Source organism: Camellia sinensis, chromosome 5, assembly GCF_055761805.1.
Source record: "Camellia sinensis isolate YWXY chromosome 5, ASM5576180v1, whole genome shotgun sequence".
NCBI classification, from domain to species: Eukaryota; Viridiplantae; Streptophyta; class Magnoliopsida; order Ericales; family Theaceae; genus Camellia; species Camellia sinensis.
In genome coordinates this window covers 189,736,835-189,752,757 of record NC_138965.1, presented here as the reverse complement: position 1 = coordinate 189,752,757, position 15,923 = coordinate 189,736,835, and the positions used below count along the sequence as shown (strand labels likewise).

At 36.7% G+C, this 15,923-nt stretch overlaps 1 protein-coding gene across 1 annotated transcript; it reads right to left on the bottom strand.

Annotated features, from left to right (window-relative positions):
• Nucleotides 1-1,485: 1,485 nt before the first annotated feature.
• Nucleotides 1,486-15,304, bottom strand: LOC145791963 (rust resistance kinase Lr10-like). The gene is made up of 3 exons (XM_082872421.1): nt 14,361-15,304; nt 3,432-3,562; nt 1,486-2,870 (listed from the first exon to the last, which is right to left on the bottom strand). The coding sequence occupies exons 1-3, from the start codon at nt 15,197-15,199 to the stop codon at nt 1,690-1,692; spliced, it is 2,151 nt and encodes a 716-aa protein (XP_082728547.1). The 5' UTR covers nt 15,200-15,304; the 3' UTR covers nt 1,486-1,689.
• Nucleotides 15,305-15,923: the final 619 nt, after the last annotated feature.

Below are 15,923 nucleotides of genomic sequence, written 5' to 3'. Positions count from 1 at the left end.
AATTAAGTCCAGCAATCCAATTTCTTATAAATAAACCATTTGAGTAGGGCTTGTGGTGCATCCACATCTCCAAACTGAACCAGTGTAGTCCATTATGTGAATTTGAGATAATCTAATCATTGTAAATAAATTATATATATAAATATATAAAAAATAAAAAATATTTTTTTTTTAATTATAGGATTATTATGTTTTTAATCCTTGTAACCGTTATGTTTTTTAGTAGAATTTTTGGTTATTCTCTTGAGATTTCTAGCATTTTTGTATTTTGTTTTTTTAGTTTGACCCACAATTATATGAGATGTTAGGGTTAATTTCATTTGTCACAACTTACTCAATCCTATTACTACATCATTACAAGTGAATTGTAAGATCTAAATCTATCATTTCTACAAAAATGAAGAATTATGATAATGGATTCGTTTGGGATGCGGGTTGACTTTTTAGTTTTATGATTTTTTGAATATTTTAATCTATGGCTAAAAAATCTCATTTGAAATTGCCTTTTTGATTTTTTTTTTGACTTTTGTGAGGAAAAAAAAAATTATGATTTAGATGTGACATTTTATCTTATTGACTTTTTAACCTATTTTATCTTTTTGTGACAAAAATAGTCAAACAACCACCCAACTCTTTTTGCCAAATATTGCACATTTAGAAAAATTAATGGACATTTAGAAAAATTAATTACAAATCAGTAATAATTTATATAACTATTAATAATTAAAATTTTAAATTTTTTCATAAATTTGTAATAATTTTGTGAAACTACCACAGGTGATTTCCCCTTATACTTTAACCAATCAGGCTTCCTCGGTGAGAGAAAGATTGAAAAAAATTATCATAGACTAATACTATGTTTAGTTTATTAGTAAGAGAAAAATTAAAAAAAAATACTCTGTGATAAATTAGAGCATTACGTCAAAATCATTAAACAACTTGAGGTTTAACTAGGGTTAACATCCTTCGGGTACGGGTCCCTTTACATTAGCACCTGTGTAGTTTACCCATCAGTGTGGCATGTTATGAAGAAGGTACTGTATCAATTTTATTGAAAAAATATAATTGTTCATACCCAATTTTCCAAAAGAAAAAATTAATTTAAAATACTGAATTTTCTACCCGACACACTTGCGGGTAAAAAAAATCAAATACAATTTGTTAGTTTGTATGACAAATTTTTTTTTTCTTTTTTCTTTTAGAAAATGTCACCTAACGCCACAATTAACACAAATTGTCATACAAACTAACAAATTGTATTAAAATACTAAAAACTCAATTTTCATCGAGTTAACAAATTGTATTAAAATACTAACAAATTGTATTAAAATACAAACTAACAAATTTTTTTTCTTTTAATTGTGGCGTTAGCTGACATTTTCTAAAAGAAAAAAAAAATGTTATACAAACTATCATTTTATTTTATTTTTATTTTTTTTACTCGCAAGTGTGCCACAGTTAACACAAGCGTGGTAAGATGAATCATCTTTAATTTGTCCCACATTTTTTTCGGCATTTCCTTGTGCTAGTAAATTCCTCTTTTGTTTAGCTGAATGACTTGATGAATTGGGAAACATCAAGGCTTGTTCAACTGAGTTGAGTTGCTGAATGATTTGAAAGAAGACTTGCTCACCTTCCAATCATCTTCACCACCACATAAAGATGAGACAACTCTGGGCAACTCTATTTTTACATTTCATGACTGCCACTTGCTAGAGCCAATACACTGCTTTCGCTTTCGTTGGAGCTAAAAATGTCCAGCTCATGTGCCTCGCGAGGAGGAGAAAAGAAGACGGGCTTTGGAGGCATTTCAACGGCTTCCACATTGCCAGACAACATTTCCACCACTCTTGTCATGGAAGGACGATCTTTCGGATTTATTTGGATGCACCATAGGCCGACCTTGAGCATCTTCCTCGCTATGTACACATCCTCTCCAACAACAGAATCTTCAAGCTCCATAAGGTCCCTTTCTTCATCAAGTATGAGTTTGTCATAAACCCAACCAGGAAAGTAAGCGTCACTTGAAGTGTTCACATCTGGTTTGACATGCTTCTTCGTACCAACCATTTCTAGTAACAGCATTCCAAAGCTATAGACATCAGATTTGTGAGAAGGTTTACCAAGATTTCTTAAGAAGATCTCGGGAGCAATATAACCAATGGTTCCTCTTGCTCCTGTCATTGTGACTGCACTTTGATTTCGAGAGTATACTTTTGCCAATCCGAAGTCTGAAATTTTAGGATTGAAATTCTGGTCGAGCAACACATTCTGCGGCTTTATATCAAGATGCAAGATTCGCAAGTCACAACCGTTGTGCAAATACTCTACTCCATGTGCAACTCCTATGGCGATTTCAAGTAATCGTGCCAATCCTAATGAAACACGTACATCCCCTTGATGTAATAAATCACCTAATGATTTGTTAGGCATGTACTCATAAATAAGAGCTTGTCTCGAGCCACCCCAACAGAAGCCTAATAAGCGTACAACATTAACATGGTGAATCCTACCAATGGTGGTGATTTTGTTAAGGAAATTTTCGCTATTGTCTCTACAATTCATGAGCATTTTGACAGCAATGAGCCGACTATCTGATGACAACTTTCCTTTGAAGACATTGCCATAAGCACCTTCCCCTAATTTTTCTTTGAAGTTGCCAGTCATCTTCTTTATATCATTGTATGAGTAGTTTTTTAATAAGGTTGATTGGTAACTCTTAATGAACTCCTTTGCATTTCTTTCATCTCCTGTTGTTTGATTCTTTCCAAAATATGATGGCTTGAAGATTGCAGCTGTTCTCCTTTTGTGCTTGAACATGAGCAGTAAGGCTACAGCAAGCAGAGCACAAATGCTTCCAGTCGCAATACCTACAGAAAGCAAAAATAATGATGAATTAATGGCCTGTTTGGTGCAGTTTATTGTGAACTAAACACCAATAATCGAAAAGTATAAGCTAAATGCATTTCTCTCCTAACTTCCTAATAATAAACTTTTTTTCCAGAAATGGCAGCAAACACTGGCACAAATTCCCAAAATGACAAAAAAACTGTAAGCAACCCGAATAATCTGCACCAAACAACTCTTAAATACACAATGAAAGGATTAAATCTTGTTATGAATCCATTATGGCATCATGTGTCTCAATCTCATAAATCAAGTTCAATGTTGGTTCATGCTGCATTAATGAAATTCGGTTGCCCAAGTGATAATAAGACTTCATTTATAACCGGAATCAGTTTGGCATGAATGACTGCTTCCATTAGAATGTTGGTCTATTGATGCAGAAATGAATGATTGGTTGCTAAACACAAGATGGTGAATTCTGGCTGCGTTGTTGCCAGAGAAATAGGCTCGAAACAACATTATAGCATTATGAGATGCTTTGAGTCAAGTTGAATTTCAATATTTGCTCAAGAATGAGGACATACCTACAATGAGCTTCCATCTATTTGATTGCCTGCAAGGTTGAAGGATGGAATCTACTAAGTAAACAATATTTTGAGAGTAGGTAGAAATGAGGATTGAAAGTTCTGTTCTTATCCAACAAAAGTGATAAATTATTCATGGATAAGAAAATAAGAGAAAAAATCTGCATGACAAGGTTTTAGGAATTCAAGGTCAACAAACCATGCAATTAAAATCTAAATAAACCTCAGGTAAAGAAAATTGAGCATTTATAGTTCTAAAGAAATGGATCCATCTAAACCAACATCAAGTGATTGGGACTAAGGTTCAAGTGTTCTTCTAGCAAAGAGTAGAATAGACTTATTTACCATTATTGGCACAAAAATGCCTGAAATCACCATCACTCTTCGACTCAATTACGCATTTTGCTCGTTTGCAACATTATTTAATAAAAGTCGTCAATTTTAATTCTCATGTGGGCAATGCAAGTACACTTACTGATGGTATAATTTTTCTCCCCACATGTTTTAGAGGCAAACAGGTTGTGGAATTGACCCGTTCCTTCTTTCTCATCCATGTGAAATTCTTACACTACTAGTCTTTAATTTTTCGCATCTTACAACCATTTTATCTTTGAAAAATGTCAGATGCAGATCTATTGGCTGATAGAAACAAGAAGTATGGAATGTTGGGATCTGGGATCCCGCCCAAGACCTTATAGAAATCATTGCAAGCAGAAAAACACACCCACACACAAGGAGACACAATATTTTACGTGGTTCGGCCCAATGCCTACGTCCACGGGAGAGTAACCGGTTATCACTATACCAATGAGGAGATTACAGAAAGATTACAATAGAGGAGGAGCTCACACTCTCCTCACTCAGCCACTCACCCGTCTCCCTCGCTCACACCGAGAGAGACGGTCTCTCCGCCTCACATCTCTCGCACTCTTTGGTTCACGGTTTTCTTCCTCACTCACTCCACATTTTGCTCTCTCCTCTCAACCTCCATTTATAGGTGAGGGAGTAGGTGGGAGAGCCTTTGGGCAGCCTCCATGCTTGACTTCGGCAGCCTCCTTCTTTGACATGGTTGGTAGCCTCCTTCCTTGACCTTTGTGTGTGTTCCCATGGAAGAGAGACACCTCCTTTACATGGGGTGAATTCAACAAATCACCTCCTCAACCCATGTGAGGTGATCCACTGCACATACTGCTGCTAATCTTGTCACGCCCAAATTCAACATAGTTTGCATCTCCTCACTGAGACGCTGCATCCCCTGAAGCTAGAGATAAAACACCAGAGATACAAGAGGAGGAGGGAATCCGACATCCTCAACTCAACTCACACCACTCTCTGATTTGGAGAGAGCCACTGCTCCTATCTCCCACAGATCTCTTCCATGCTTCCTGTCTCGGATGTCTATACCTGCTATCCTTGAACTTGCGCAACCAAGATATCCGACACCCCCTGATTGGATGTCCTGCACCCCCTGCTTGGATGCCCTTGACTATCATGCAACTCCTTGCATGATGAACACTGGAGCAACTAGAAAACTTCAGAGTTTGACACATCAACATCCTCAAGTTTCCTTGCTCGGAGCTTATTTCTGAACAACCAGCCTTTGCCCTTCTGCACTTCTGAACAACCTCCTGGCGTTTCCACATACGCTTGTTGTCTGTGCTGCAATCCCTGATGTTCGGTTCTGTCTCACTTGTCCGTACTGATGTTTGACAGTTAGCCCTTCTGTCAAGACAACTTCCACCGGTCTGTACAAGTTACCACTATGCAACTCCGTGCATAGTGCTCGCACCCATGGCTTCTGGTCTCCCTGCGTCAAGCTTGCTTGAGAGATCTGCATCAACTCTATCATCTGCTGCCATGGAACTAAAGAAACAACCATAGAGAAATAAGACTTGCCACTCCTTGGCACGCACTCTTGCGTTTTACCTGTCTCAATTTCTCTGTCTGGAAGTTCCTGTGAACTGTCAACAACCCGCTGCTGCACACTTTTCTCGCGCCTCTGTACGACACTCTAGCGTACCCTTGCACTGTTGCACGTCTGCAATTGTACTTCTGCGCTTAGTATGCTCCTCTGCAACTATTGTTCTACATGTCCACATACCATTAGTACCTTCTCGTATACAGTAGCTCCAACAGCCACAGTATTTCCCTGAGCCTGTACTGGTTGCCAAATCATCTATCCGTCGATGAATGGTCTTCTCTTTTGATTGAACCAGATCCTCCGATCACCTCAACAACCAGGAAAGTTCCCAGGAAAGACTGGTGGGGTCACAACCGGTCCCACTTAAGAACCAGTCTCCTTAGACAGTGTCTTTTTGACAGAACTTTCCTAGACCTTTGATCTTGAGATAATCATGTCTGCAATCCTCTGATCGCCCCTGACCAATCCTGATCTCCCTCGATCTGCCATTTGATCAAGCCTGATCTCCTCTGGTCTTCAATGATCTATCTCAATCTGTATCTGGTTGTCCAATCTGGTCAGAATCTGCCCATTCTAACCTCTTCAGTGAATCCGCAGCGTTCCACAATATCCGGCAACCTTCCTTCGAGTATTGAAGATGACAAACACCCATGTTTTGACAATCTTTCCAAACCGTTCAGAATTTCACTATTCTGTCCTCGCGGTTGCGTCCGGAGCGGTCCGTTTAGCTAGAACCAACCTTCGCTGCACTTCCAGGGACCTCACTGAAAACTATCCCCGAAAACTGGGCCACACCACAATTTTCTGAAAATTCTGGGCCAAATTACAATTTTCAGAAGTTCAGGGAATATTCCGTGTACCAACAGAATATTCCGTCCAATGTCCCTGACGCCGTCTGCCACTCTAATCTGCCTTCTTTTTACAGAAACTCCATCTCCAAAATCTGACCGTACGGATGTGTCCGGAATACTCCAAATAGTCGGAACCCACTATTGGATCACCAAAAACGGACTCCAAATGGCTTCGATCTAGCCAAAACATTTTGTACGCCTCAGATCTGCGGCTGCACCGTAGCCGCGAAACACAGGATTCTTCCTCCTGTGGATGACGTGGCAGATGACGTGGCAGCTGACGTGGCACGCGCGTGCCACACACGCGCCTCCCCCACTCGTCTTCTTCCTTCTTCCGCGCGTGGGGCGCGTGCCTGAGACTGGGCCGACGCGCCGGCTGCCTTCACGGCGCGTGGCGGCGCGTGCCGAGACTGGGACTCACGCGCCTTCTTCAGGCGGCGCGTGAGGGCGCGTGGTAGGTCATCTGGGTGTCTGCTTTATATGGTTGGACTCCTCTTCTCGAGCCCTTACTCCTGGTATGCTCAAAATCGGATTTCGAGCAACTTGATTTCTGGGCAGTTTCGAACACCACGCTGTTTTTGTTCCGAAACGCCACCGACGAGGCTCTGATACCACTTGTTGGGATCTGGGATCCCGCCCAAGACCTTATAGAAATCATTGCAAGCAGAAAAACACACCCACACACAAGGAGACACAATATTTTACGTGGTTCGGCCCAATGCCTACGTCCACGGGAGAGTAACCGGTTATCACTATACCAATGAGGAGATTACAGAAAGATTACAATAGAGGAGGAGCTCACACTCTCCTCACTCAGCCACTCACCCGTCTCCCTCGCTCACACCGAGAGAGACGGTCTCTCCGCCTCACATCTCTCGCACTCTTTGGTTCACGGTTTTCTTCCTCACTCACTCCACATTTTGCTCTCTCCTCTCAACCTCCATTTATAGGTGAGGGAGTAGGTGGGAGAGCCTTTGGGCAGCCTCCATGCTTGACTTCGGCAGCCTCCTTCTTTGACATGGTTGGTAGCCTCCTTCCTTGACCTTTGTGTGTGTTCCCATGGAAGAGAGACACCTCCTTTACATGGGGTGAATTCAACATGGAAGTGCTAAAAATAAACAAAAGTGATAATGTTAATATACCTAATTGGTACATACTGGATAAATTTAACCAATTTGATAATCGGTGTTGCTCAATCATGCATCTCAATCTCAAACGACTTTAATAGCTTTACAAAATAAGCCCACAAATTAATACAAGAATTTCAACATTGTTTATGACCAGAATTATAACGTGCACTAGGAAATATGATATTGCGTGCAAAACTCAAACTCTCTCTTTCTTTCTTTCTTTCTTTTATTATTATTATTATTATTCAACTTGTTTGGTTCTTGTTCTCATAAAACAGTTTTCAGAAAATTTTACTTTTTTATTTTTCGTATTTTAATGTTTTCAATGAATTTTTTTAATATTTTAAGCAGTTTTTTAAAATATTTAGACACACCTAACATAAATACACTTAAAAAATATAATATTTGTGAAAAAAATCTTTAGAAAATACACTAAATACCAAAAAAAAAAAAAAAACGAAAATTCAATACATTTTTTTTTGGTATTTTTGTGTATTTATTAATTTTTTAAAATATTTTTTCACAAATATTTTACTATTTAGATATATCTAAGTAATGTGTATAAAAAAATTGCTTAAAACTTAAAAATATTCATTAAAAACAAAAAAAATATGAAAAATAAAAATTTAATTTTTAAAAAATTGAAACCAAACACAATAATTATTATTATTATTATGTTTTACAATAGGTAGAAAGAGAATATGAGAAAGTGAAGTTACGATTGTTACAGTCAGACTCGAACTCCATAATTAGGAAGCACCTTATCTACAATGGGTTCACCTAGGGTGAACATAATAAAAATACCACTGGTGACTCCGATATATCGAGCCCATGTCCACACAAACATCTTTTAATATACGAAGAAAGTTTATAAATAGCTTCTTCGTCATAACTATAGCATGCAATAATAAAAATTTAAAATTTAAGATAAGAGAATATGATTGGAACAACCCATGTTAGGTGGTTTAATATGTGCAATGTAGACTAATTAAAATAAAGGAAAATTACACCGATCTCCTCTGATAGTTGCTTAAATTATAGCTCAATGATCCCATTAGTTTGGAGAAATTACACTGCTCTCCCCTGACATGTTACACTTCACCCCACTCTGTTAGGGATCCATCAGAGAGCTGAACAGAATAGTATGATATCATCAATTTTTATTTTGAATTTCCTCATTTACCCTTAATTTTCTAAATGGGTTAAAGAAACAGATCAACTATTTTTTCCACTTCTCTCTCTCTCTTACCATTCTCTCTTCTTGCCCCAAATTCCTCATCTTTTTATAACACAAATACTCTGCCAAACCCTAACCCAGTAATGGCCATGACCACCACTCGCCTCCGCCAACATAATCACAAATTGTCGTGGTGATGGCCTTTCTTGTAACCCATCATCATAACAGGCATCAATGAAAACAAATCTCGTGGATCAAGAGAAAAGATTGTTAGATTTTTATTCTTGGCAATCCCGTTTGACAAAACTCCTTTCAGTTGTAATTTTATTCATTCTTTAATTTCAGTGAGACTATGAGTTTTAGATACGAATCCAACCCGAATTGTACCCTTGCAGAGATGTTTTAGAAGTTAATTCTTTATTGTTTGTCATTTCGCTGACTATGTCGAGGATCGAGTTGCCCGGCCAGCTCACGGGGGTCCAAGGGGCAACGCCCTTTGGCGGGTCCAGGGCAGCGCCCAGGTGGGATCGAAGGGCAACGCCCCCGAAGCAAAATGCAAAAAGGCATTTGAAGTTGCTTGTCCGCTCGAGCGGCCGTTTGTGCGCTCGAGCGGAGAACGTTTGGTTCAAGAAGTTTAACCTGCCTGCAAAAGTACTGGAAGTTGGGATTTTATGCTCGAGTGAACTTTCCTGTGCTTGAGCGAGGTCCGCTCGAACGGCCATTCTTGCGCTCGAGCAGAGATCGCGGATCTGTTTGCTATAAAAGGTGCAGTTGAGTCAGATTTTAGGATATGGCTTCTAGATTTTCTTCATGGATATTAGGGTTTATATCTGGAGCTTCTTTACTAGTTTTCTTTGATGTTTGTTTGAGTTTAACTCATGGTTTGACAAGTGTACATCAAGGGATTGTTTGTTTCATTCAATACAAAAGAGAGAGTTGTTCTTCGGTGAGTTCCGGGGAATTTAGACCTGAAACTTTGGTGGATTCTGGAGTGGCTCATCGTCGTGGATTCGACATTGGCATTGTGGATTCAACATTGTACAAGATAATTCCAAGGTGAAGGCGGGGTTGCAAGAGGCACATAGGGGTTGGTTTGATTCGGGCGTGGATTCGCTAAGTAATTGAGAGTACACTTGTGTAATTCCTTTATATCTTCTTAGTGGATTGTTTTATGACTTTTGCCTGTGATTTTTTTATCACAATTGGAGGCGCTCTAATTGTTGTTTTTCCACGTTAAAATCGTTGTGTCGATTTATCTTGATTGTTTGATTGAGATTGTTATTTACTGCTTAAAATTTATACATAATCACAAATTAATATCTAAGAAATTTCTATATTTTTCAAAGATGAAAGAGGCGGTGGCAATGCTTGTGGTTATGGGGTTTGGTAGTTGTCAACCAAGTCGTTTTTCCTCAACTCATCGTCTCCCCTCGCTTCTCCCTGCACCATTGTTGTTGTCACCATTGGTGGCCTGAAGGGGTGGAAATAAGATTTTAACTTGAGGAGAGCCAATCTTTTGGCTCTTCTTCTTTATATGGGTTCGTTTGCGATGTGAGTTGGGTTTTTGATTTTTTGATTTTTTTGACTTTTGTAAGCGAAAAAATAAAATAATTATAGTTTGGATGTGACATTTTATCTTATTAGATTAAAAAGCTTATTTTGTCTTTTTGTGACTATTTTAACTAAAAACCCCATTTTAACTTATACCAAATGAAGGCATAAGATTATTCCGATACATATATTTTTGTAATAAGATGATTTTCTCCCGTCTCCTCTCCAATCTCATTGAAAGAGATTTCAAAGTGCTAATTGATGTTTAGATTTTATCATGTTGCCTTTTATTATTTTTGACACTTCCGTTAGATTTTTTAATTTTTATTTTTATTTTGGAATCTAAACTTAGGCTTCGTTTGGGAGCAAATTATTTTAATAATTTTTTATGAAAAGATATGTATAAAGGTAAAGAAAATAATATAACAATTTATAATAATTTTTTGACTTTTTAACTAAAACATATTGTTGCTAAATAAGCCTTAATACAATTCATGTGCGTGCTTGTTAGATTGGAGTACATCAACATTCAAGTGTAAATCATTTTATGAGCATGATAACGACTACTCATAAATAATGTAAAAAAAAAAAAAACTAGATTTCGATATGCACATATTTTCATACACTGATATTTTTGTAACACTTTTGATATATTTTAATACATTATATATATATATACCAACATCAACCACCACCCAATGTACGGTGCTGAGCAGCTCTCACCATTTTATTAGCTATAGTCTATAATCATAACAATAATAAAAATCATTTGGTAGAACACATTCCACTATAAAAAAAGTAATGCTTCATAGAGACAGTAAAATTTGTGGGTAGAGTGCCAATGATATGATTTTTGTTGGATGTATACACATGGGAGGATTACACAGAAGTTGGGGGTGTCATGGACTTATCCGACCATAATGTAGTTCACCTCTTGGTGGTGGTTGAGGAATTTTGGCGGCTTGGTGGGGTTCTAAGAAGAGCTGGTTGGGGGATGGGTGGGGTCTTAAGAAGAAAATTCGGACTATTATTAGCTTCATTACCTGAAGCGGGGGTGGGAGAGTAGGAATGACAATGGGTTGGGTCGGGCGGGATCGGGAATTACACTTTTTGTCCCCAATCTGCAAAGGTATTACTGTCCCCGCCCCCCGATTTTCGGCGGAGAACCCATCACCCCCGCCTCCACCCTTAACGGGGATCGGGTTTCCTCAATCCTAAAAAATCCCCGATCCTTTTTTTTTTGAATTTTACATATCCCATTTTTTTTTTTTTTTTTGAGGTAAACAAAAATAATATATATAAAAAACTGGATGTTGAATCCTGTGTTCAACAATCAAATAGGGTGATCATAGAGAATCTCAACAAACGACAAAGCTTTTCCAAAAAAATTTATCTCCCCCATTATGAATAGAAAAATAATAGAGAAGAAGTGAGGTGGCAAAATAGTGGTCTTGAATACAGGAAAAGTTACAATATTGCTGGAAGTAACAAATGAATGAGTGTGCATGTGTTTCTTTTTGTTAGTTTTTGTGTAACTTATTTTGCAAGACAGAGGGTGGTGTAAAGCAAAACAAGGATTCAAAAATTTACATTTTTTTTTTGGATAAATCAGAAAATTTATGAATTTTATTATAGATTCGTTGAATAGGCAATGGCAAAGCCCTTCACAAAGAATTTGAGAAGAGGAAGCTAAAATGAACAACCCTTCTTAAAAGTAATGAAGAAGAGAAAACAATTAGTATGTCTAAAAAAATCTCTAGAGAAACACGCGCACACACAAACATATCTATATATATAGGGGTATAATAGTAATTTCAATTCCGGGTGAAAATGGGGACGGGGATGGGCTGGGGCCGGCGTTGGGGAACCTATCACCGTCCTTGGCTCGAAAGTTGTTGGGGATTCATTTTCGAATACCATCCCTGACCCATCGAGGGTATTTTTCGGAGAAAAACTGTTCTAATCGGGATCGGGGGTCAGGCCCTTGTCAGGTCGGATTCAAATTGCCATCCCTATGAGAGAGTGAGAGCATAAACAAGTTTCTAATTGAAAATGCTATGCTCTCTCCATTTCAAAATATTAGTTCCTTATTTTATTTTTAGGAGACTTATTTATAAGTCATTTTTCAGAAACTTATAGTAGGCTAAGTCCTGTGTAATTTCTTATAGAGTCTCAAGTCCTATTTAGATAGGAATGTATTCCATAAGATCCTACATAAACGTAACGTGACGTGACACTTACATAAACGTAACGTAACGTGACACCTATATAAACGTAACGTGACGTGACACCTACATAAACGTAACGTAACGTTTCACATTACGTTTCGCAAACTTAATGAGTTTTTATTTTTTTAAATTGAATGTGAAAATATTGCTGGTTTATGTTGGTGTCACGTTACGTTTCATATAAATATGATCTATGACAACATTCAATTTTCTTACGTTTATGTAGATATGATCTATGGCAACATTGAATTTCCTACATATAGGAAATTGAATGTTGCCATAGATTATAGGTGTCACGTTAGGTTACGTTTATGTAGATATGATCTATGGTAACATGCAATTCATGTTACCATAGATCATAGGTGTCTCGTTACGTTTATGTAGGTGTCACGTTACGTTTATGTAGGTGTCACGTTACGTTACGTTTATATAGATATGATCTATGGTAACATTCAATTTTTTATATATGGTTTTACTATTATTTATGATATTAACAACTAATATTGAGGGTAAATGTGTTAAACAAACTTCCCACAAGACTTATGGGAACATAAATTTTTTAGTAGGACCATATGTAGCATAAGTCTCCCTAATAGGACTTATAAATATTTTTCCCTTTATTTTTTTATTATTTCAAAATATTAATTCTTTTTCAAAAATCAAGTAATAAAATAATATGAAATTACTGTTTTGCCCTTTTTAAAACTCATTAATAACACAAAAAGTATAATCATTAACAACACAAAAAGTATAATTATGACAATTGATATTTTCAAAAAAAATGTACTATCAAAGGACAATTTTGAAAAATTAATATTTTTAAAATATAATAATTGTACTATAAAAAAAAGTTGAATTTTCTAAAAGAAATCATTATTTTGAGACAGATGGAATATATTTTATATATTAAGTATATTCTAGCTATGATTTTTTTTTTTTTTGCATAATTGTAAAATATAAATAAATTAGTACATGCTCGTGCCTGAAGGCACAATGTAAATAAAAAAAGTGAAAAAAAATAAAAAAAAAATAGGAAGGAAAATAAAAAGGAAAAAAATAAAAAATAAAAAAGGGAAGAGTAAAGAAGGTGGGCAGGAAAGAGAGATTACATGAGTGAAAAAAAGGAGAGAAAAGAAAGTTGGCAAAGAAATCTGAACCCTTAATGAATTTGAAAATTAATATCAACCTTTAAAATAAAATGTATCTTTAAAATATTTTGACATATTTTTAAAAACTCTTCTACTATATTATAGAGATATCTAATATTTAAAAAAATTTCAATATCTCAAAAAGAAAGCTTTATTATATAGATACAAAAAATATTTCAAATTATTAATGGAAGACTATTAATAAACGACGTGGCGCCGACATGAACCCCATCACTGATGTGATAGTTTGGACCCTATTTATTTATTTATTTATTTTTCTTGTACTACCAACTTAGGGCATCCACAATGGGATAGTCAAAATTGTTTGTTAAAATGTGTGTTATATGACAAAAAGTGATAAAAATAGGGCCCAAAAATGTTTGTTAAAATGTGTTTAGAGTTTGTTAATTTTAAAGAGTGAGTGGTGGTGCAATGAATGTGTTAAGGGATGTGTTAAGGTATGTGTTAAATATATATATATATATATATATATATATAATAAATAAAACAAATAAATAATTTAGTTTAATCAAAAATTTCAAATCCAAAATTAAATTTCAAATCAAAAAAAAAAATCCCAACATGTGAAAAAAAAAAAAAAATTCATTGTGGATCAACCGGCCAACCCGTAAAAACAAAACAACGTTCCCTTTCGCTAGCTAAACGGCTAGCCGTAGATAACAAATATTTTAGCAAATACCACTAACACACCACTAACAACTCCATTGTAAGAGCAAACACACAATGACCTGCTAACAATTAACACCTGACACTAACATAGTATTTAACTACTCCATTATTGATGCTCTTATTAAGCTAACATTAATAGTGCAAATTTAGAGTACTGAACGAGCGCTATATAAATATCTAATATGTAAGAATTTTCCAATACCTTAAAAAGAAAAGAAAGAAAAAACACTTACGTACAGTCGCCCTGACAGAAGCAAACTATTTTTTGGGAGCTCACGTCGTATCCACACCGTCCACCTGTCAGGTCACAAATCTGACAGTCCGTAATATTAGGCCATTCCAGCTGAAACCCATTACTCAACACATCCGCAAGCAGCGTCCGAGCACCACCAGCATCATCACCACTCCTGTTCAATCTTAGCCTCTGCAAGCCCGCACCAGATAAAGGCAAACTCACGTACTCGCACCCAACCGGCGTCTCCACCACCGGACCCAGGCCGGGCTTGACATGGGTCCGCGTCCCATCCCAAATGTAAACCCGATTCCGACTGCAGTTGTAATTACCCACAACCTGATCGAGAAACCCAGTGGGGAGAGAATTCCCATTTGGACGCTCGAAGATTGTGAGATTCACACCTCCCACTGGAAGCCGGAGGACCGCGTTTCCCACAGTGCCATCCGTAATTGAAATTGTGATGTTTTGGAGAGAAGTACAGGAACCCAATCTAATGTCTTTGATGAGTTGGTTGTCGACAACGGTGACGAGACGTACCGATGAGAAGAGTTGTTTGACTTGGTATGGGCGGCCGGAGAGCTCGATGCTGGGGATTGAGGAGGAGAGGTCGCAGGCGATTTGGAAGCGAGGGAGGCCGCAGTAGAATTGAGCTGTGCCGAAGGTAGAGGAGGGGAAGAAAGGGAAGCTGAAGGTGATATTGCCGCAGTTGAAGGGTGCGCAGAGGTCGAAATTTGACTTATGTTGTTGGGTTTGGGATTGACTAGTGGTGGTGGATGTGATTATGAACAGTAGAATAGCTGGCACGAAGATTAGAGAAGATCGAGTTTGGGTCGCCATTGATTGATTTGGGGAACACTATAAATCTCTCCCTCCTGTGTGTTAGTAGTAAGGCATCAATTTTGTACTATCAAAAATAGTCTCTTCTTTTTCTACATCCCTTAGTTGACTGGGATATTTTTCATAAGAATGGCTTCCCTCCATAAGACTGGAGGATATTATTGGGTCTTTGGCAGTTTATTGCGGGTCTCTTTTTAATAATTTAAACTGTTAACATGAAGAATTCGTCGAGTATTATATATTTGTAAAAAATTACATTGATTGGATGTCGATAGTTATGTGATCAAATCAATTTTGTATGAAAAAAATTGAACAATAAAAAATAAACAACTGAAAAATATTTGATTTAATCACATAGCTATCGATATCTGATTAACATCATTTTTTATAAATATATAGTAATCAACGATTTCTACATATTAACGATTTAGATTATTGAAATGAGACTCATAATAAATTTCTATAAGTCTAATAATACACTACAATCTAATGAAGGATTAGAAAGAAGCCACTCCCATTTTTTATTCTGGGAAACAAAGGAAAAGACTATTCCACTTTATCACATAATTTTATATTTTTTTTACATTATAATTAATATCACATGAATTACAATCAAAGGTTTTATAAATTATAATTAACATAATATCATAATTAAAGGAAAAATAATTATAATTAAAAAAAATGATAAAATTATATGATACATATTTTTTAAATGAATTTTTAT